The following is a 20,855-nucleotide window of genomic DNA, read 5'->3' on the forward strand; positions in this document are numbered from 1 at the left end:
CGACTCCCTAGCATGTTCACACCCTTCCCAGATATTTACAACAGCCTCCAGGAGGTGTCTCCCTTTTACGAATCCTTTCTATTCCTGCAAAATCCATCTGTCCATCTTGTGTTAAATTCTTAGTGCTAAAGCTTTGGCGAAAATTTTGTAGCTGCAGTTAGGCATAGTTAGAGGTCTCCAGTTTTTAATTAAATCCTTTCTTCCTTCTTTTAGAATAAGTTTGATTATTCCACTATTCAGGTGATCAGGAAGACAAGAGGTGAAGATACTTTCCTGCTACACCTCCATAAGTATGGAGCCTATCCAATCCCAGAAGACCTTGTAGAACACTATCCTACTGTTCTCCACTGGGTACTAGTGAAAAAGGAATGACTTTCTGACCTACCTAAGGCTGAGAGACTGACATACGTGGCTCGTGCCTAACTGTCCCTAGACAAGGGCTCACAATGGGGTCACGGCATACGACAAAATATCCTATCATAGGAACTATTTGCACTTTGTCGATGAAGCCAGTTGTCACCTTGCACCCAAGTGCAAGGGTGCATGTGACGTTGTATCAGGTTCTTTCAACCTCACAAACCCTTAATCTTCCAAAGACTTTTAATAAGCTTTCTTTCTTTCTTTCCTTTCTCCCGATGGCTAACAATTCTGAATGCAGGTGTGTATCAAGGTCAATCTCTAGGTAATACTGTAGACAAACAAGGTTGTAGCATGCTTCTCTCGATGGTACTGGCATGCCACAACAAATGCCCACTCATCACGAGCAATGTTTGCTGCCTCATGAGCATGTTCAAGGGCAGCAGAGGCATTTGTGGCAGCAAGACCTGTTTGCTGTTTTGTCTTCTCTGAAGCTATGCGCTTGTGACATTCAGAGATGTCATGACCTCGCTTCTGCGATGATTACAGTGCTTGCTGCTTTTTCTCTTCACATCTGATGGGCAGAAGTTGATGAAGGTTCAAAAGTCTTGGGCTTGCTGAAATTCTTGCCCCCTTTGCCCTTGGCTCTATGATCTGTAGCAAAGGCATGATCTGCATGAATGGAGGAAGCCTGATTGGTGCAGCTTTGCTCCTCTTGCAGGAGAAGAAAAACAAGCTGATTGAAGCTATAGTGGTTGGGGTTACCCATGGCCACCAGCCTCAATGTCATAGCAAATCCCTAGTATGAGTTAGGGAGCCCATCCAGTGTCGTAGACACTACCTATGAATATGGGACGATCTCATCAACATTAATGAGCTGCTCTCTAAAATTGCTAATCTTGGTGAGATCGGCATCCATGCTGTCCCCTTCAGTCATCTTAACAATATCCAGCTGCCTGCGTAAATAGGCAACACAGGCCTCATTACGAATCTGAGAAAGACTGGCCAAATTATCCCATGCATCCTTGGCTGTCTTACAAGACCGAATATGAGGTATAACCTCCCGCTTACTATTCATAGCAATCACCGCATGTGCCTGTGCATCTCTTTGATCCCAAGGAATCTGTTCAGGTGATGGAGGGTCTCCAGAAGACACTACGGGAGTAGTGGTAGATCAACCAGAATTGGCAGACATGGCTGCGGTGGTAGCAAGTATTTGTGACGAAGAGACAAGCCTAGTCTCTGAGCCATTGACAATACCCCAGAAATTGTGGGATACCAACAGGTGGTGCACCAAGTACAGCCACATGGGATAGTTGGTACCATCATGCTTGTCTTCATGGGCAAGTGCTCCAAGAAAATGATGGTGAGCCATTGCAAATATAAATCCCCAAAGAAAAAAGAGTGCCCTGCAAATGTCAAAGCCTCAAGGCTACAATGCAATGAGCTGACTAAAATCTACAATTGCCAACCCAAAAATGACAGCAAATGCTCTGCAACAGTAGATGCCAAGTAGGCTGCTCAAACACTGAGCAAAATGCACAAGCTGTCCCCAAAGAGTGACCTGCATAATATATCTGTCCAATCAAAGGACCCTCCTACAAAGGAGTTGTCCTGCAAATGACCAGTCCAAAACAAAGGGCAAATGTCTGCACATCTGTCCAATGCAAGTTTGAGCTCAATCTGTCCCAAATGTTGGGTGAATGTCAAAATTTTCAATGGATAATAGCCCAAATCAAAGGGCAAATGCAAATAGAAGCCAAATCTGGATGTGTCGAGAAAAAGTCACAACAAATGTGGCAAAAGCCCCGAATTTTGAGAGGACAAATATGCCAAAAAGAGGGCAATTTGGTAAAAGCCCCAATATAAGCTATTTTGCAAATGTGACCAAATCTGCTGCAATTTCTTGCCAATGTCTCTGAAAAAACCCTAGATTTCAGATCAAAGCAGCCAAATGTCACTCCAATGATGAAAATATTCCACAATCTCCTAGCAATAGCCAAAAACCCCAATTTCGGAGGTGAAATGGAGTCCAAAGAGGGCAAATACTCCTTCTGAGGAGGGTTTTCTCATGCACCGCATAAAATATTTCTGCCTTGAGTTTTTTCTCTCCCGGGTTTTGTTCGTACTTAAAAGAAGTCTTTTTTATGGGAAAAAAAAAGAGGACGAATACTGCAAAAGCCCCAAAATGTGACCAAAAGGAGAAAATGTCACTGCAAAATCTGCAAATGTGACACAAAAGCCCCAATTTCTAGAGCATCATCACCTCAATGTCACTGCAATGTGTGCAAATGTGACATAAAAGAGGGTGAAAAGCTTCAAACCCAATTGTACCGCGCAGATCCGAGTCAAGAGGTAGAAAATCCCAGCCAAATGGTACTAGAGCTGGTTGGAGCAGCTGGAGGAAGGCCCAAATGACTGAAAAGAATCCAGATCTGAGTAAAAAATCCCAAAAAAAAAGTCAAAAAATGCTAGAGACAGGTCGTATGAATTTCTGGCAACGTCGCTCTGTACAAGTTCAAAATGATGCGGGACGGTGTCACTGTATATAGACAACTCAAAAAATTAGAAAAAAAGCCAAATTCGGACCTGAAAAAGTCAAAAAACTACCACTAGACTGTTTTTCTACTTCAAAGCAGGTTTTTGGCGACAAAATGAGGCACGGACTAAACTGGAGCAAAATGGTAAGTAGGAGCAATGGGAGGCTGAGTAATGAGCATGGGGGAGGCAGGTAGGAGCAAGAGAACCTGCTCTGGTACCATTGTTGGGTGCAGGGAGATGGAGATGGAATATAAGGGAGCAAACAACAACTGAAAGAACACAAAGTAGTTGCAAATGGATAATAAGAAAGTACAAAGGGTGGCTTATATGGCTCCAAGTCAACCATATGGTTGATGAGTGAAGTCAAATCTATGAGTTGACCTGACCTACAAGGCACAAACCAGGGCTAAGTGCTAAAATGGTGTTGGTAGGCATCAAGAGCATTGTCACATACAAGCACGGGCAACTGAGGTAGTAGCATGGGCGGCCTTAGTAATGAGCTGTCTATGGGGGGCACTAGAAGCATTGGCATGTGAGCAAGGCACCTGAGGTAGCACCCACGAAAGGTCTTGGTACAAGCTTGTGCAAGAGGAGGCCCCAAGCATTGGAGTCAGCAAGTTGAAGAACCAGAATACATGGCACAGAAAGCCAAGCAGCTACTCAATTGTGCTTGTCAAGGATTAGCTACTATGACGTCCCCACCCACCCAAGACATGTATAGTTTATCATGCACGCATGTGCTTTCACAAATGCATGCATGTAAACTCTCACAGCGCACACCCCCCCCCCAAAAAAAAAGCACTTATAGTCATATTGTGTGATTTATTGCAAGAAAAGATCTAGAAAATAAAAGTTTATTTGAATGAAAAAGTAGCACTTTCTAAAGAGAACTATGCAAAATAAGGGAAGCTTAAAATCACACCTTTCGTAGCCATTATTCAGCCAATGATATTGCATGCCGATTCTTTGCAAAAAGCCTGTGTTACCCATCTTTTTCCATTCTTCTTCAGTTGGAAATGTTATGTGCAAAGACGATACTTGAAACTGCAAAGACAAATACATATTGGTGAGAAGTTATAAAAGACAATACAATGTAGTCCAAAATACTAGCTTACGTAGGCTCCTTCTTGTGGCTAAGCCCTGGACAACATGGATAAAGGGGGTCAAAGAAAGAAAACATACAACTTATCACTATAAGGCAAGACACACAATGGCCCAAGAACTTACATGAATGCTGCCATATGTCATACAATGGCTTAATCTGGAATTTAATATCTACAATAATAATTCAAAGCAATGGACACTGTGGCAAAATTACTTCCAGAAATCTCACGCCTATTTAGAAAACGTTTGAAACCATTTTTAAGCAGCCATGCAGAGGTATATTATCTACAAAGTTGAAAAGAATACAGAATGTCTCCAATGTAAAGAAAACCATAGAACACAGTTTGCAAGGATGTCTTTGGGCCTTGAGAAGGAAGTGGCCACCCGCCATTGATCAGGATGTGGTAGGAACTCTCTACGTGTCACGATCTGTGATGTATTCCTTTCTCTATACCTTAGACTTATGGATGGTTTAATGAATGGACACTTGTGGAAGCGTATGCCCTTTCGATGGAACACTTCCTATGAGGCACAACCCCTCACAAGAGACATTCTATTGAAAAGACACTACCATTGTAATGTACCCTCTCGTCAAGGGTCACACCCTTCACAAGGGGTACACACCTTTTCATGTGTGACTTTTCACTCTCTATATAAGAGAGGCCCAACTGTATGGATGACACATGACAGACACTCAAGCAATACAAATATTCCTTGTTCTCTGCTATTTCAGTCTCCTTTCTATTCCTTAGCACATTTCTAAATATAGTAAATCTAGGATTTCTTACAGTTGTATCAGAGCAAATTTCGCTCCTACCTGTAGGAAATGCCCCCCACCTTCTAGCGCCTATCTGATACATCTCTTTCTGCTAGAAGGATATCCACGCACGTTGTGCATGGAAGAGATGGAGAGAATGAGCTAAATTTTTTTAGCACCAACCCCACCTAAAGTCATCAGCGACCTCTCCATCTCCCTCACATCACGAGTTGATGTGGATGGACACGACAAAAATCATGTCTTTTGATGTGCTTGGGCTGTCCCAAAACCAAGGGACGCACCTTTTCCACCATCGGACACACCTTTTGATGAATAGTTTTTGACTCCTCACCCAAGGGACACACCCCATCGTGGAAAAAAGGACACATATTTTCGTGTGGGGACACCCCTCTTTAAAACAGGGTTACACCCCTTCATGAAAAGGTACACCTATTCCAAGGGTCACACCCCTTAGAATAGGCACACCCTTTAGCACCAAGCACCACCCTACAAAAGGGTACCTAGAGGGCCTAAAAAGGGCAACCAGCCCTAAACCTAAGGCCCAACCCAAGATTACCCTTGCGTTCAAGTAACCCAGCTTTTAATTTTTGGGAAAAGCAAGGCCTAGCAGTTATTGCAGCCTTCGCAAATCGGACTTTGGCATCTCGTAAGTCGCACCCTCTTCTCGAAAGTCGCGCCTGCTGCTTTGTACAGTCTATCATGCCGATTCTGCCCCTCCCTTGCTGATTTCTGCTTGCCAGCCCACGCCAAGCTCGCCGTTTTCTGTTTCCAGGTTTTGCTCAGCCTTTGGCGGTCTTCCATAGTCACGCCAATCATGCCCTCAGAGGCCTTACTGTCCAGCAAATATCCTCAGCCAGCCCCTCTTGTACAACAAAACCTCGCCTCTACACAACAGATCGAGATCCTGTGTGGTTCGTGGTTTTGCTGGCAACATATTCTGCCCACCACCGGACTGTTTCGTTGCTGAATCGCCTCCCTCTACAGAAAACCCTAATTTCGAAATGTGAAGCCTGACTATTGTCTTCTACCAACTCGACATCAGGACCTCCTTCAACTCGCAATTGATGCTGTACTTTTTCCAGCCCGAAGCCCGCCGCTGGTACATGCTTTTCAGCACAGTCTGGCAGATCTAATCTATGCCAGGTGGATTCTTTCCATTCTATTTCTAAGGATTCTCTTTCATATTGTTATTTGCTGCTCATTATCAAATTACAGCAAATGAAAGCCCCCTCCTTAAAGCATGGAAACCCCTGGTAATGCCTCAGTCCCTTCAAGGACACCTCAGGCATCATCTATCACGCAATATTGTGTTCAGATTGCACAACCAGCCCATTTCGGAGCTTTTGCATCGTGGGTCTTCTGTGTCACGTGCCCTTCTAGTGACTTGGACCACATCCTATATCTTCTGCGTGAGGCACCTCAATTACATTACTTCCTCAGCACTGTCCAGGTTGTGTTTCACGAGACATGTAGATACCCAGAACCCGATATTCCTCATGAGTGTGCTGTCCATCTTTGGAGAGAATTTTACCCCTCAGCTTCAGCATCTCCAGGGTACTCTCTACCTCCTTCAGCTCCCTAATATCCTCCTGCACAGGTTTTACCTTCCCCAAGACAATATTTACACTTTGAAGGCACTCCTTCCCCTGGATATCCTACACTCCCGATAGCAGCTCCTTATCCCTTCTCAGATTCATGGACTTTGCAACTGACCCCTATACTCTCACGAGCAATAACACCCACTTCGGCATCACCGGTGTTACCTCAAACAGGACCTCCTTTACCAGATTTCCACGGGTGGTTCCATCCTGCCTCGCTTGCCCCCTCCAACATGAGCAACCTCAGGGAGCAGCCCGGATCTTCTTCCAGGAATGGTACAAACTAGAGCGTAGGTTCGTGCTCTTCTCACAGGGACCTCAGATATGTCGCAACGCTCGCGTGCGGCCTCTCCGGAGATCAGCGACTCAAGTCCAAAAAAGACCCCTGAAGTCAACTTACAAGGCGAAGCACTACTTCAACTTCAAATTTCCTAGCTTCAGGAGAGCATCTCCGACTTGGTCTAGAAAGTCCAACAACTCCAAGATTCTCGCAATACCACACATACAGAGGATGACGTGACGCCACCGGACGACTATGTGGACTCGTTCCCACTAGAGGTAGAAAACATTGAACTCTGTGCCCTCTACCACTTACTCCAAGCTTCCAAAACTAAAAGACTTGACATTACACTTCCGAAAGCCTACACTGGTCAACGAAATCGCCGAACAGTTGACCAATGGCTCACAAAACTGCCCATGTACTGTGATACTGTTGACCTCACTGAAGGCAAAAAGATTATCTTGGCAGCCTCCCTCCTCAAGGATATAGCTTTCCTATGGTGGCAACGACGCTTAAAGGACGGCAAAAGTGTGTTAACTTGGGAACGTTTTAAACACGTGCTCTGTAAGCACTTCATACCTACCAATGCAGACTTCCAAGCACGTTCAAAACTCTGACAGTTGGAGCAAACGGGCTCCCTGTCTTCCTACATCTCTTAGTTCATCACATTGGTGCTAGAGATCGATGGTTTAACTGATGATGATTGCCTTCATGCCTTCATCTCAGGCCTAAATCCCTCGTTACGCATTGATGTCCTCAAAGCAAACATCACCACCACAGCTGGCGCTATTGCTTACGCAGAGCGCATTACCAATTTTCAAAACACAAGGAAGGAGAGTTCTAATAGAACACATAACTCTACTATGGCCAAGGGTGCTCGCACTCAAGATAACCCTAAGTTCAGAAAAAACTTGGGTAATCAAGGTCAGCGACAGTCTCAAGATCTCCACAAGTCTCAGAAATCGTATGCTAGATCCCAACAAAAGCACTCCTCCAAGGATCGCACCTCTTCCTCTTCACAAAGTCATGACCGTCATCACCAACATAAAGGTGCGGCCACTGACAAGAAGAACAATTCCAGCACAAAAGGACTTTGTACCATCTGTACGGGCGACCATAGATGGTTCGATTGTCCCAAGCGACCAAAGCAGAATTCCAATATGGAACCTAGCACTTCCCAAACAGAAGATGCTACCCCAGCACAAGACAAGAAAGGCAATGTTCGAATGGCAAATACCATCCACATGAGCCTTGCCAGCAACCCCGAACCTTCCCTAGCCACTCAAGTATTTTGCGTCCAAGGATCGATTCGTGGAACAACGGTCAATATCCTCATCGACAGTGGCTGCTCTCATAACTTCCTAGCTAGTTCTATGGTCGAAAAACTTCGGTTGACCACCAGTCCTAGTCCCATGGACTATCAGATTGAACTCGCAAATGGAACTACCTTCTTGTGCAACACCAGGATCAAAAACTTGTCTTTTTGCATCCAACATTACACGGACAAGTTGAACTTTGACATCATGCCTCTTTCTCGGTACGATCTCATACTCGTACAACAGTGGCTCTACGACTATGATCCATCAATCAGTTTTTGCAGCCATTTTGCAGCCATACTATCCAGTTTGTCCACCCAGGAAAACTTATTGAGCTAACTAGTTCTAGGGACACTCCTTCAACTCCAGTTTCCTCTGCCCTACAAGTAAAGAAGTGGGTTCGTAAACGTCAAGTCAAGACTTCACTTCTGTTGGTTACGACAGTAGAGGAGACACCAACAAAGGATCCTCCTGAGTACCTCAACCAACCTTTTCTCCTGCCCTACCTGGATATTTTTCCACAGGAATTGCCAAAGCAGTTACCACTTCTAACTACCAATGGATCACCCAATCGAATTTATTCACCCCCATACTAACTCTTCTTTAGCAACAACCTCCACCCTCTTACAGCACCTCCCATGCCACACCGCTTGTCACAACACTCTTCAGCCACCCCCTTCCCAATCTCTTATCATCTCTCCTAGCCATTACCTTCATGTCCTATAGACTGGAGACCTCTTCATAAGACTCAAGTTCCAAGAGAAAGAAAGATATATTAACATCTTTGGAAGGCCTCATGGGCCAAAGAGACAAAATACAATCCAAAGATATTTCATCCAAGCCATTGTGGGCTGAAGCAAAGGGCTCGCTAGGGCCCTTATTGAGTTCTACGCTAAACTCAAAACTTAAAAAACTGCCATGGTGTCTCTCCTGTGAGCTACAAAGATATCTCGTATCTATGTTTGTTAGGCCATCTCGTGTTGTGGGGGGGCATGGTCTCCACCGTGACCTCTATGAAGTGGTGGGCCCTATCAAGAGTGACGCCTCGGCTTAGACGCCCCCCTCTGAGTTGGCTAGGATGGACTGGACCTCCATTGTCCATGCTCTGGTCTGCGTGGTCCCTATGTTTCTAGCTCCACCGGTCCTCGACGTCTCTTCCCACTGATCCATGCTACCCTCATGTAGTTATGTCCTCCTCCTCTACTCCACTATGTCCGAGGGCTTACTCGAATGCATAGAAATCTATGACATGTCATTGAGCACGATCTATCTTTGTCTCCCATGGCCCTGTCACCCCCTGCCGTTCTGATCTAACGCAATAGGGTCTCTCTGTGTAGCCACATCTCCATGAGATAGAGACCAATGCAGACCTGGTCATGAAAGTCAATCAGCCCATAGAATGACCCAAACCCAAACCGCTTCTGAAATAGACAATGGTACCACCGCCTTATCTCATAATAAACTAAACAAATGCATAGGAAGTACTCCTCTATCTCCACCTCTTCTAGTGTGCAAAGCCTGCATATCCACTACTCTCTAGGTCCTATGGGTTTAATTGTCTCAATCCTCAACTAATAAACGAGACTCGCATCTGTCCAATGGCAATCCTCAATGCATGTGAGACACGTCTGTCCTCCAGGTATAGGGGCTTGATGATGAATCCATCCTCTAATACCCTAGGGAAGTGATCATGATAGAACCAGATCTCTGTCGATAACTCTTGGTCCCTTCCCCTAGTCCATGACGAGAGTAGAGCTCGAGTAGATCTAACTGTATGATACGTTTCATCTCATCTCATGGAATCCAGAAGGATGGGACTATATACGTTTGAGGATATAAGGACTATATCATCAACATATAACTGTATATGTATCCTGAACCCAGTTTGTCTTAGGCTTGCTGCCCATGTGCGTCTATGACGTAAGTGGTCTCTCTCTCTAGTACCGACCCGTAAATCTTGGCCAATGTGTGGTCAATCATGAGCATGCGGTAAGTCACATTGTCCATGGCGTCTCTTGCTTTGTGTATCAGTACAATGGTGGTACTACTCCAAGCATGGGTCCGTGACATACTACATCGTTGAACAACTACGCTAAAATCAGGACCATAGACCTCCTAGGAGCCCATGTACGAAGTGCTCAGCCTACAACCCCTCATGAACCTGGGCTCGCCGGTTGTGAAGCCAATGTAAGGCAGCCTTCACATTGTGTGTAGTGTTTACAATATGCATGTGGTGAGCTTGTGTAGGGAGGACATATCAGGTGGTGCTTGAACCGGATGTCATAGAACGATTCCACGTATGTGTGCCACACTCCCAGACTGTGATGGGAAGCCCCCATGCAATAGTGGGGTCACCTCCTCGGAAAGATCGAATCACCTCATCCATCCTGTGTGAGAGGAAAGCCCATGACGTGTGATCTCATCTCTCGGCACTCGTCATCAAATCATGGATTTTGGGGTATCTTCCTAGCTAGAGCGCGTGCTGCAAATCGGGTTGTGGGGAATGATTTGACGACGGAATTCTAGACTACTCATGCAGATGTGTCTGAAGTATGCGAGATCTACATTATCCCCAAGGGGGGTCGCTAGCCCATGGGATAGGTGGCTCATGTATACCATATCAAGAGCATACTCAAACCTAGGTGGGGCCAGGGGGATCACGTCCTCTATTCGGTGGTGCAGTCGAGATGCTGAATGAAAAGTATGCATGGTTAGCGCCAAGTGAGGGGTTACAAAATCATGTACCTATTTCACAGAAGCTAGGAAGCCCAATAAGTAGTCCACTATGCTAGTGCCCCCTCCCCATGTGGAAAGCAAGTAAGCCCTTTGAATAATGGCCATCTATGAAGACTGTTATATACAATCAAATCATATACTGCTCCTATATTTAGTAGGTGTCTCCCATATCCCGTCACATAAGGTGCATCCTCTTGAGTGTCTACTATCCCAAGCTTCGCTGGTTCCATCTCTAGTACTCTGAGGGGGTCTGACTCAAAATCTAGTGATCCCACCTATCTACGTCATGTAGTGCAATGAAGTCACCTAAGAGGAGGACCTCCCCCTGCCTAGAGACCTCCATGCTATCATCATAGATGTTCTCGTATGGACTATGACCCTTAGTGGTGACCTCATGCACATATGATGATGTGTTCGGGGGGAGGGGAAGTAGCATACTACAAATGAAAATTGGTCATGTATCACACGGCTGAACATGAACCCACATGTGTCGTGTGTGCTCGTCCTTCCGCATAACAAAGATAAGCGGCCTGAGAAGTGATCTGAAAAGAATTGCCACATCTCCAGAGCCTCATACCCCACTCTCTCTCCTCGTCTCCTGCTTGTGAACGGACTCCTAGGTCTGTGACTATGGGTAGCCCTCTCTGGACTCGCATGTGTCTCAGTGTAGAAGCAACCTCACTATCGGTGTAGGCAGCCCACTTCCCTTCCTCTCTAGCTGCCATTACACGGACCATCCCCTCTCTGGTGCTCTTGCTGCAGTGTGAGGTCATCATCCTGATATGTCATGGTTCCCTTTAGTGTGGCCCTCATGCTTATGAAAGTGGACGTGTTCATGGCAGTCCAGAATTTTACCTCTACCACAGTGACTTCGAACCTGGACTGTTTTCATGACAACAGCCTCAAAAATAGATTCTTAGATAGGAGCCATAGCAGGCCCAAGCTGGTAGCCTATTGGACATCCTAATGCTTCGAGAGCAAATGTTATAATGTGCAGCTATACACAGATGATGTGGCTGCCTAGTCCTGGGACAAGGCCTGGTATCTTGTTTTGAGCAATGGAACAGAGTGCATGCTTGTGCATTTCATTTGTGACAAGGAAGATCTCAGTGGATGTCATCTAGTATGGGTGGGAATTGCAAGTGGGGTAACTCAAGACCAACATCCCCATTGTGCCACAGTTCTAGAAGGCCTCTCTAGGAGACTTCAATAACTTGCAGTTTCGGTAGAACAAATTGGGCACTTCTTTTTTTGCAATGATTCCTCCTATTAAGGAAAGATTCTAAAAAGAGTTCATCTTCTCCATCATGAATAGAGGTCCTTGTCTGAGCAGACTGGGTTACTCCTTTGATAAGTGCAAACACAATGGCCTTTGGAGAGACTAGACCTGTTCTACTTTGAGGTTCTACGGGAAAGATAAAGAATGGGGATGCCACAAGCTACAAGTGTCTCTGTGTTTGTGATAACAGAAGCTATACATGCCTTGCACAGAATGAGTGAATTAGAGAGTATTTCAGTTTTGTTTCTTCATAGTTGTATGCCAAAAAACCAAGTACGGGTGAGGATTGTCTGAAATAATACAAGATATTGGTCCTGGTATTGTATTGCAACTGCTCGTCTTTCGACTATCTTGAAATCTTGCACCATCTCGTAATCTTGTATAGTGCTTTAATATTTGCACACAATCAATATTCTATGTGACTCTGAAACACTAGCTTTAAATGCCAACAATGGTATCAGAGCAGTTTGGGTCCATGAAACTCAGAGAAATCTGATGGGCTATGAAGTTTGTCAATATTTGTGATTCTACAAAGATAGATCGAAGAGTGATTCTGAGGGTCACGAGCACGTCACATCGTTGTTGCTTTGAAATATTGTCTGTCTCTTCTCTCATGTTGCGGCATCAGAAGGTTGTTGGCACTTTTACAAAACCCCTAGGCTGGAACAAGTTTTAATGATGCAAGACCATCCTTGGAGTGTAGAACACATGGCTGAGTGTTAAGGGAAACTGCCAAAAGCTAATGTTGATTTCAACACTTTATTTCCTGACCAACGAGCTGGTTCTTTTGAAATTTCAACCTCAATTAAGCTCAGCTAGGGAAGCTGATCTTTGGTTTTCCACATAAAGAAACTTTGTATTTTAAGTGCTGTCATCCTCCAATTGAGAGAGGTGAATGCTGATTAATTTCTCCAATATCTTTTATCTATTGGGTTCAAAGACCTTCCAACAATCCCATAGGTGCAAAATAAAATAGCAGATGGGCATACATCTTGAAAAACTAGCTGATGATCCCAGAAACCTAAGCACTTCTTGAAAAAACTTGAAGTAAAGGAAAATAAATAAAGATTATTTCATGCAAGAGATAAGACTTAAGAAACATTCTTACCGTAATGAGATAGAGAGTGCATATGAACTACAAGAACCAAGATGTATTACGTCAAAAGCGCAATGATGATCATTCTAATACAGGTGAGTACATAGGTCATACAGACCCGACATTCATTCGAGAGGTAGGGCATGCAGCAATAGCCGGCTTGCTTGTTCAATACAACAGCCTGTTGTCTAAAATGGAATACAAGACCTTCTTCCAACGAAAGGTCAGAAAGAGTCCATGCTGTTGTTCAGGCTTTGTATACAGAAAAACTCAAGTTGAAAACATGCATATATTCAATATCTCAAAAAAGCTGCAATGCACACTACTCAAAAGGCAACAAGGAAGTTGAAGAGGCATCTTTACACACACACACACACACAACATATCAAGAACATCCATTTCGTCCCTTGGACTTACTTGGTCTGCAAGCTGTTGCATTGATTTTAATAGAGCATCAGCAACCTGATTCTTAATTGCACAATCACGAACAAGTAATCGAGGCCCAGTGACAGGAGTGAAAGGCACACAACTCTGCAGCTTTGGATAGTATGCTCCTCCAAAATGATAGTATGCACTTGCCCAAGAGTGATCAAACACATACTCACCATAGGAATGGCTGCAAGTGTTTATAACTCATGATCAGAACTTTGCACAATACTTGATTAAGCATTCAAATGGAATTTGAGCATGATCAGAGATGGACTAGTATGCTCGTAAGTATTGATTAGTACGATAGACGAGTTTGCTCATAAGTATTGATTGGTAAGCAAGAATCCCATAACTGCATGAAGTATTTTATGACGTGCGAAAGGCTCAAGCAGAAGCATCAATGCAAACGACTTCAGCTGTGAAAAATGGGTATCATTTGCACTCAGTCCAACCGCACCAAATGGAACATGCATTATATGCAGCAAACCTTTACCTTTTACTTTGAAAGTGAAACAAGACATCATCCTTAAATGATGTGAAAAGTTGCCCTCTGTTTGCAAGAGAGAGAGATTTTCATGAGACTATAATATATCCAATCTTACAAATTTTTATTGTGACGGGTCTATGAGACTGAAAGAAAACCTGATACAAATCACAGTAAGGGTGGAGCTACTGAAACGAGCATCATCACCTGTGCTGAATCCTAAGTCTGATCATACATAATCAAATACATCTGGATGTAACGATGAAAAGAAAAGGACTGGAGCGGAGCGGAATCCTCCGTATGCATGTCGCCCTAGCTCGTGCATAGTCGGTGATGGGACGCTGGTGACCGTCAAGGGGTGCCGTGTTAGAATTATTGTTATAATTTACCAGTGACCAATGTAATGTAATAAGTAGGTTAGGGGCACTTTTCCCTCATTTTAGAGGTTTTTCCCCCTAACCACAGTTAGTTCACTAACTACGGTTAGTGAAGGATAAGGTTTTGTCACTTAGACAAAACCTATCCCACTCTTCAGTTGTACTACACTCTTCTATTGCAACTATTGCTTTCAGCTCTCACTCTCCTACTCTCTTGCTCTCCTACTCACACACTCTGCTCTCTCTCCCTTTCCAACTCACATTTGCTATCAGAGCAGGTTGATCTTGCTCTTTGCTTCCTTGCTCGCAAGCTCCCTGCTCCAAGCTCAACAGCTCGCTGCTCCGTACGATCTGCACGACGATCTGCACTGTACCCTCGCCGCCCGTCCGTACAAGCCCGTCGTCCGTACAATCTGTACGAACTCAGCACCTGCACCGCCGTACCAGCTCCTGCTGTCAAGTCCGTACAAGCTCACGGAGCTCAAGCACTCTGTACATCGCCGTACAGCTCGTCGCCCGTACAACCGTACAACGCGCCAGCCCATACATATGTACTATCCTGCACTGTACATCCGTATTGTCCCACGTCGTACAGCCGTACTGAAGTACCGCCGTACATTTCGTGCATCGAGCATCGTACAGATTTCGTACAGTCGTCGTATGATTCTGTACAGCCGATACATGTGTCGTACTGCATCATACTGTCTCACATTTGCTATCAGAGCAGGTTGATCTTGCTCTTTGCTTCCTTGCTCGCAAGCTCCCTGCTCCAAGCTCAATAGCTCGCTGCTCCGTACGATCTGCACTGTACCCTCGCCGCCCGTCCGTACAAGCCCGTCGTCCGTACAATCTGTACGAACTCAGCACCTGCACCGCCGTACCAGCTCCTGCCGTCAAGTCCGTACAAGCTCACGGAGCTCAAGCACTCTGTACATCGCCGTACAGCTCGTCGCCCGTACAACCGTACAACGCGCCAGCCCATACATATGTACTATCCTGCACTGTACATCCGTATTGTCCCACGCCGTATAGCCGTACTTAAGTACCGCCGTACATTTCGTGCATCGAGCATCGTACAGATTTCGTACAGTCGTCGTATGATTCTGTACAGCCGATACATGTGTCGTACTGCATCATACTGTTGTCGTGCACTGTGCCGTACATCCGTACATAGGTGTCCGTACTTGACTGCACTGGGTCCGTACTCCATACAGCTACCATCCGTACAAGTTTCTGCAAATCCGTACACAGTACAGATATCAGTACATTTTGCAAGCTCTTGTACTTTTCGTTGGCATCCGCATTTCTGTGCAGGTTATATTCTAGCAGGTACTCTAGCAGTTGGTTTTTTGGCAGGCATTGTTTACAGATAGCCATTGTTTGGCTAAGATCTTGCAAGAATTTGGGGCATTCCATATTTGGGGATAGACTTTGCATTTGCTGCAGAAAGAAAGAAAGAAAGAAAGTTTATTAAAGTCTTCGGGAGACCGTGAAGGTCTATGAGACTAAAGATAACTGATACAATGAGCATAACGATGGCGGTCTCAAAACGGGCCAGCCAACCGTTTCTACAAAAAAGAGGTTATGAAGGACGGTGTGTCTAGTCCTGATACAAAAAATATGTGTCTACCTCCAGATGATACAAAAAAGAAGGGGGGGGCACCAAAAATGGGGCCAAGGAGGGAGATACAGTATACATGTGCAGGTGGTGATCGTCAGAGACCAATCATAGAGGGGCCGTCAAATGGGAGGCCGGAAAAAACTCTGCAATAGATGATTGGCCTCTGACGTCACGTGGCCTAGTCGAGCTCGGTCGTCGGGGGCGACGGATGGCCCTGTGGATGAGGGCAACGGTAACCCCGGTGGGGCGGGCAGAGAGCAAAGACGAGATGTCATGGACCCGGATGTGTGAGTCTGTCCGCTAGCGCAGTTGTCATGGCTCTGGCTCTCGCTCACGTCCGTGTCGTCGGCTAGACTGAGGAGAGGTATACTGTGACTGGAAGAAATCAGTGATAGGCCGCTGGGTGTCCTCACGCTGTGTGTGCTGCTCGTGTCGCCGTGCTCGGAGAGAGGTATCTCGGTGGCGAGTCATCTCATGTAAGAAAGCGGCTAGGCATCGCTGATCCGGGAACTGCAGCATGTGTGGGAGGGAGCCGAATCCGTCGCGGAAGAGGCAGTGGTACCGGCCTCGAATGGCATACTACATAGGACATCTGAAAGCAAAGTGCTCCTCTGACTCAATCTCCTGCGAGTCGCAAAGTGGGCAAAGGCGGTCCTCTCGTGGGATACCCTTTGCGCGTCCGCTCTCAATCCGTAATCGGTGTGACGAGACCCTAAACTAACCGAGGGAGATCCGGAGTGCATGTGGTAGATGAAGCTATGTGTAACCCGGAGGTGTGATGAAGCCCTCCTGTGAGATCTGGAGGCAGTGTCGGCGGTAGAAGTCGAGCTTCACAGGAAGCTCTGAGTGAAGAAACCATGTCTGCCAGGTGTGGAGCTGGAGTAGATCCGCTCGAATGAGCCGGTTGACCTCCTGGTCAGTGGGGGAGAGGGGAGATGGTGGAGCGTCAAGGCTGTATTGAAAAGGAGGCAACCGGTCTAAGTCGAGGCCCAGTCGGGTGAACCAACTGGAAAGATGACTATACCAGCACCGCTAGTCCCCATCAACGGATAAGGCCATAGAGGAGGATAGGGCTAGCCAAGGTAGGCGGAGGCGACCGTCGGCGGAGGAGCTGAAATCCCTGACTCTGTGGAGATAGGTGATAGCCTGAAAAGCCGCATCAAGCTGTAGGGGTGAGGCGCTGAACTCTGCTAGAATGATCTGGTGTGGTACTGATGGTTTGCTGCGGATCATCCGAGCAAACAACAGTATCTGTAGGTGCTCGACTCGAGCCCACTCTGTGTCTGAAAGGTAGACTCCCCACCAAGGCACTGTACATGCCTGCCGGGCGAACCAAAGAATCAAAAAGGAGAGACTTGGTTCGCGGGTCCTGGAAGTGAGAGTGGTAGCACTGTCGCTCCAGCCTGGCAAGAGCGGCGTATCCCCGACTGATCCTGGCCTGCATGGTCGGGCGTATCGTGAAGATTGGGCCTGAGAAGACAATGCCCAAGTATGTGTAAGAGTCAACTATCTCAACAGGGTCGCCAGCGAAGAGGAACTGCTCTCGGTGCATAGCGGGTCTGGAAGTGTTGAAGATCATCACCTTGGTTTTCCCAAGGTTGACCTTCAAGTCATGTGTATCACAGAAGACCTGAAGTCCATCCAGGTGTCGCTGAAGACCAGTAGCAGAAGAGGATAGTAGTACTACATCGTCTGCGTATAGGAGAATCTTGATGACAGCCTCTGCAAGAGAGCAGCCTGCACCTCCGAGTGTCCTAATGGTGGTCTCGAGCTCATCGATGTAGAGGCCAAATAGAGTCGGTGACAAGGGACATCCTTGTTTGACTCCGATAGTGCTCGTGATCTCTGGGGTCCAGCTGCAGGCGTCTGCTGAGTCGGGTGCGGGGAACGGTGTCGAATGCCTTGCGGAAATCCACAAAGCAACAATATACTCTTGGTCTCCTGTGTCTGGCCTCCTCAATGATCCCTCTAAGTGTAAAAATGTGATCGTAAGTCAAGTGATCCGCCCTGAAGCCGGCCTGTTCGGATGCCCTGAGCCCTTGTACCTCTGCGCGAGCACTGACCTCGCCATCTAACACTGATGCATAGATCTTGGACATAACATGTCCAATCATAATGGTCCTGTAATTCCCTGGATCCATGGGATCTCCTGCTTTGTGGATGGGTGTGATAGTGTTTAGGGTCCAGGCTTTGGGTAACCCGTGGCAGACAGCTTCATTGAACAGCGTTGCCAGGATGGGGGCTAGAGTTTTGATGCCATAGGCAACAAACTCTGTGCATAGGCCCTCATGATCCTTAGCTCGGCCGTTGTGAAGCTTATGCGCTACGTGGGTGACTCCCTGGGTTGTGAAGAGGATACAAGAAGTGGGGCGGGGGGGTGGCTGAGAGGTCGGGAGGAGGCTGATCAGGGATATCATAGAGTGTACGTGCGTAGGAGTGCCAGAGGGAAGTGTCTGTGAGGGGGGAGGGGGATCGGCGTTCTAGGAATTTCCTTCAGAAATCCTTGGAGTTGCTACTAAACAGAATGTTCAGTAGCGTATCCTCATTCTGGCGCAGGAAGGCTAGCTTCTTGCGACGGACTAGTCAACGATAATCCCTGGTGAGACGTGGGTTGGCCCTAGCGTTTCGCTTGGTCGTGAGTCGGAGAGTGCGGCGTAATGCTTTGCACTCGTCATCATACCAGCTATTGCAAGGGGTGGAGCTAGTGGGTGGAGGGCGGGTGGACCGAGTAGTGGAAGGAAAAATGTGGCGGGCTGCATTGTGAAGGGAGTGGGTGATAAGGGTGGCTCGGTGATCTAGAGAGGGTATGGTGTCTATGTGTCTGGGGAGGGAGGCTAGGTGGGTTGAGTAATCAGGTGAGAGGTTATGATCAAAGTGTATATCATGATAGGTAGTGTAGTGCGGGGTGTGGCTGGGAGGGGCTCAAGGCGCAAGGATATGAAAGAACAGGTAAGTGTGATCGGCTCCTGGGGGTAAGGGTGCAGTGCGGAAGTCAGTGATCTCTGGGGCTAAAGCAGGAGATCCCAGAATGTAGTCGACGACACTGGCTCCTCCGCCATGTGGGAAACATGTGAAACCAGAGGAGGCAGGCCACCGGTCTAGTCCATTGTAGATGACCACATCATGTATACGTCCAAGGTCCAAAAGAGCTTGCCCATACCCAGTAACGGGAGCATGATTGTCAGCCGAGGAGCGGGGGAAGCCCGAGTCCTTTGTGTCCATCTCAGGTAATAGGACCGGATCTGAGTGGAAGTCCAGGAGTGATGTCTGATGTGCACTTGTCCTTGCGTTGAAATCCCCAACTAGGAGGAACTCTCCGCGTCTGGAGAACTCCACAATGTCTGAGTAGAGATCTAGATAGGGGGATACCCCCGTATCCTCACGAAGCATCCGTGCGAAATGTGACGTCTCAGGAGGAAAGTAGCAGACTGCAATAAAGAGGTCGTGTGTGGAGGGGCGTCGAAATCGGAGCCATAGGTAACGGGCATGGACATCCCGTCTAACCACGGATATCAAGCTCGTGAGCGCTGAACGAAGAAGTACTGCAACTCCGCCTGACCCTCGGACCCCCTAGTATATCTGGTCTCCTCACGGAATACTGACTCCAAAAATTTTGGGGTTTTTAGTCCATTTGTGCCTTTCAGGTGTAATTTCTTGTAGAAAATTGGGGCTTTTGCAATTACACTGCAATTTTTGCAGTGAAATTTGGGGATTTTGCAGGCAGAGAGCAATTTGTGCAACATTTGGGGCTTTTAGATCATTTGCCCCTTTCTGGTTGCAATTTCAAGCCACAAATTGGGGCTTTTGTGTTGGGAGAGCAATTTTGCAGGTTTCGGTTCACACTGCCTTTCTGTAAGTGTTTTGAAGCACTTTTGGCAGGTACAGAGTCATTACAGAGATTTGAGTTGCATTTTCAGCCAATGTTTGGCTGTATTTTTTGGGAATTGTGCACTCCATTCCCAGCAAGGGAATTCAGATTTGCATTTGCTGTATTTTCTTTCTCAAACATGGCCCAGCAAAATCAGAATGATTTCCAGTTCAGTGGTCTCTCACAAGAGGATAAGCTGGATGGTACCAACTACTCCCTCTGAAGTTTTATGGTACGCAACATTCTGATTTCCCGTAATTTGTGGGACTATGTAAATGGGGATGAGATCCGGCCAGCAAATGTGGCACCTAATATCCCTCCCCAGCAAGGAGGAGGCAGAGGTCGTGCACAGGGTACAGCTGCAGGACAAGTTATTGGTGCAGCTATACCTACCACTCCAGAGCAAAAGAGATGGGATTCACGTGATGCTTTAGCTTTGTCGTGTATTTCTCTTTCAGCGAAAAGATTCATCATTCCACATATCCGGTCGTGTAAGACCTCAAAGGCAGCATGGGATATTTTGGAGAGCATGTATGCAGCTCGGAATGATGCCAGGGTGTCTTTTTTGAAAAGAGAACTGTCTCATACACATATGGAAGAGGGTGACTCCATGTCAGTGCACCTCACAAAGCTACAGGATTTACGAGAGCAATTGCTGAATATTGATAAGATCATTCCTGATTCAGAGATAATTACCACTACTCTGAATTCTCTTCCTAAGTCTTATCTCATCTTTCATACCTCGCTGAATTTGTCATTGAGGGGGGGTACAAATCCTCTCAATTTTCACGAGCTGATAGGACTTCTGTTGCAGGAAGAGCAGACCACGAAAAACATGGCTTCACGAGAAGGTGAACATGCCATGCTTTCAAAATTCAAGCCTAAAGGAAAGGGACAAGCAAAGACATCAGCAAATCAGCCTTCCAGTGGTTCAGGACAGCCTTCTCAAAAGGCTAAGGGTGATGTAGGTAAGCCCAAGAAGAAGGGTATA

The 20,855-nt window shown here is 46.4% G+C and overlaps 1 protein-coding gene across 3 annotated transcripts in view; it reads right to left on the minus strand.

Annotated features, from left to right (window-relative positions):
- LOC147904037 (acyl-CoA) overlaps positions 1 to 20,855 on the minus strand; it is a 110,597-nt gene that overhangs the window by 54,551 nt on the left and 35,191 nt on the right. For all 3 annotated transcript variants that reach the window (XM_087370140.1, XM_087370132.1, XM_087370148.1), the window contains exons 5-6: positions 13,503 to 13,701; positions 3,821 to 3,942 (exon numbers count right to left, since the gene is read on the minus strand). In XM_087370140.1, coding sequence (XP_087226266.1) covers positions 3,821 to 3,942; positions 13,503 to 13,701 — 321 coding nt within the window. The remainder of the gene's footprint in view (positions 1 to 3,820; positions 3,943 to 13,502; positions 13,702 to 20,855) is intronic.

This window comes from Dipteris shenzhenensis, chromosome 3 (assembly GCF_047967505.1).
Source record: "Dipteris shenzhenensis isolate YYH24624 ecotype China chromosome 3, Dip_SZ_1.0, whole genome shotgun sequence".
NCBI lineage: Eukaryota > Viridiplantae > Streptophyta > Polypodiopsida > Gleicheniales > Dipteridaceae > Dipteris > Dipteris shenzhenensis.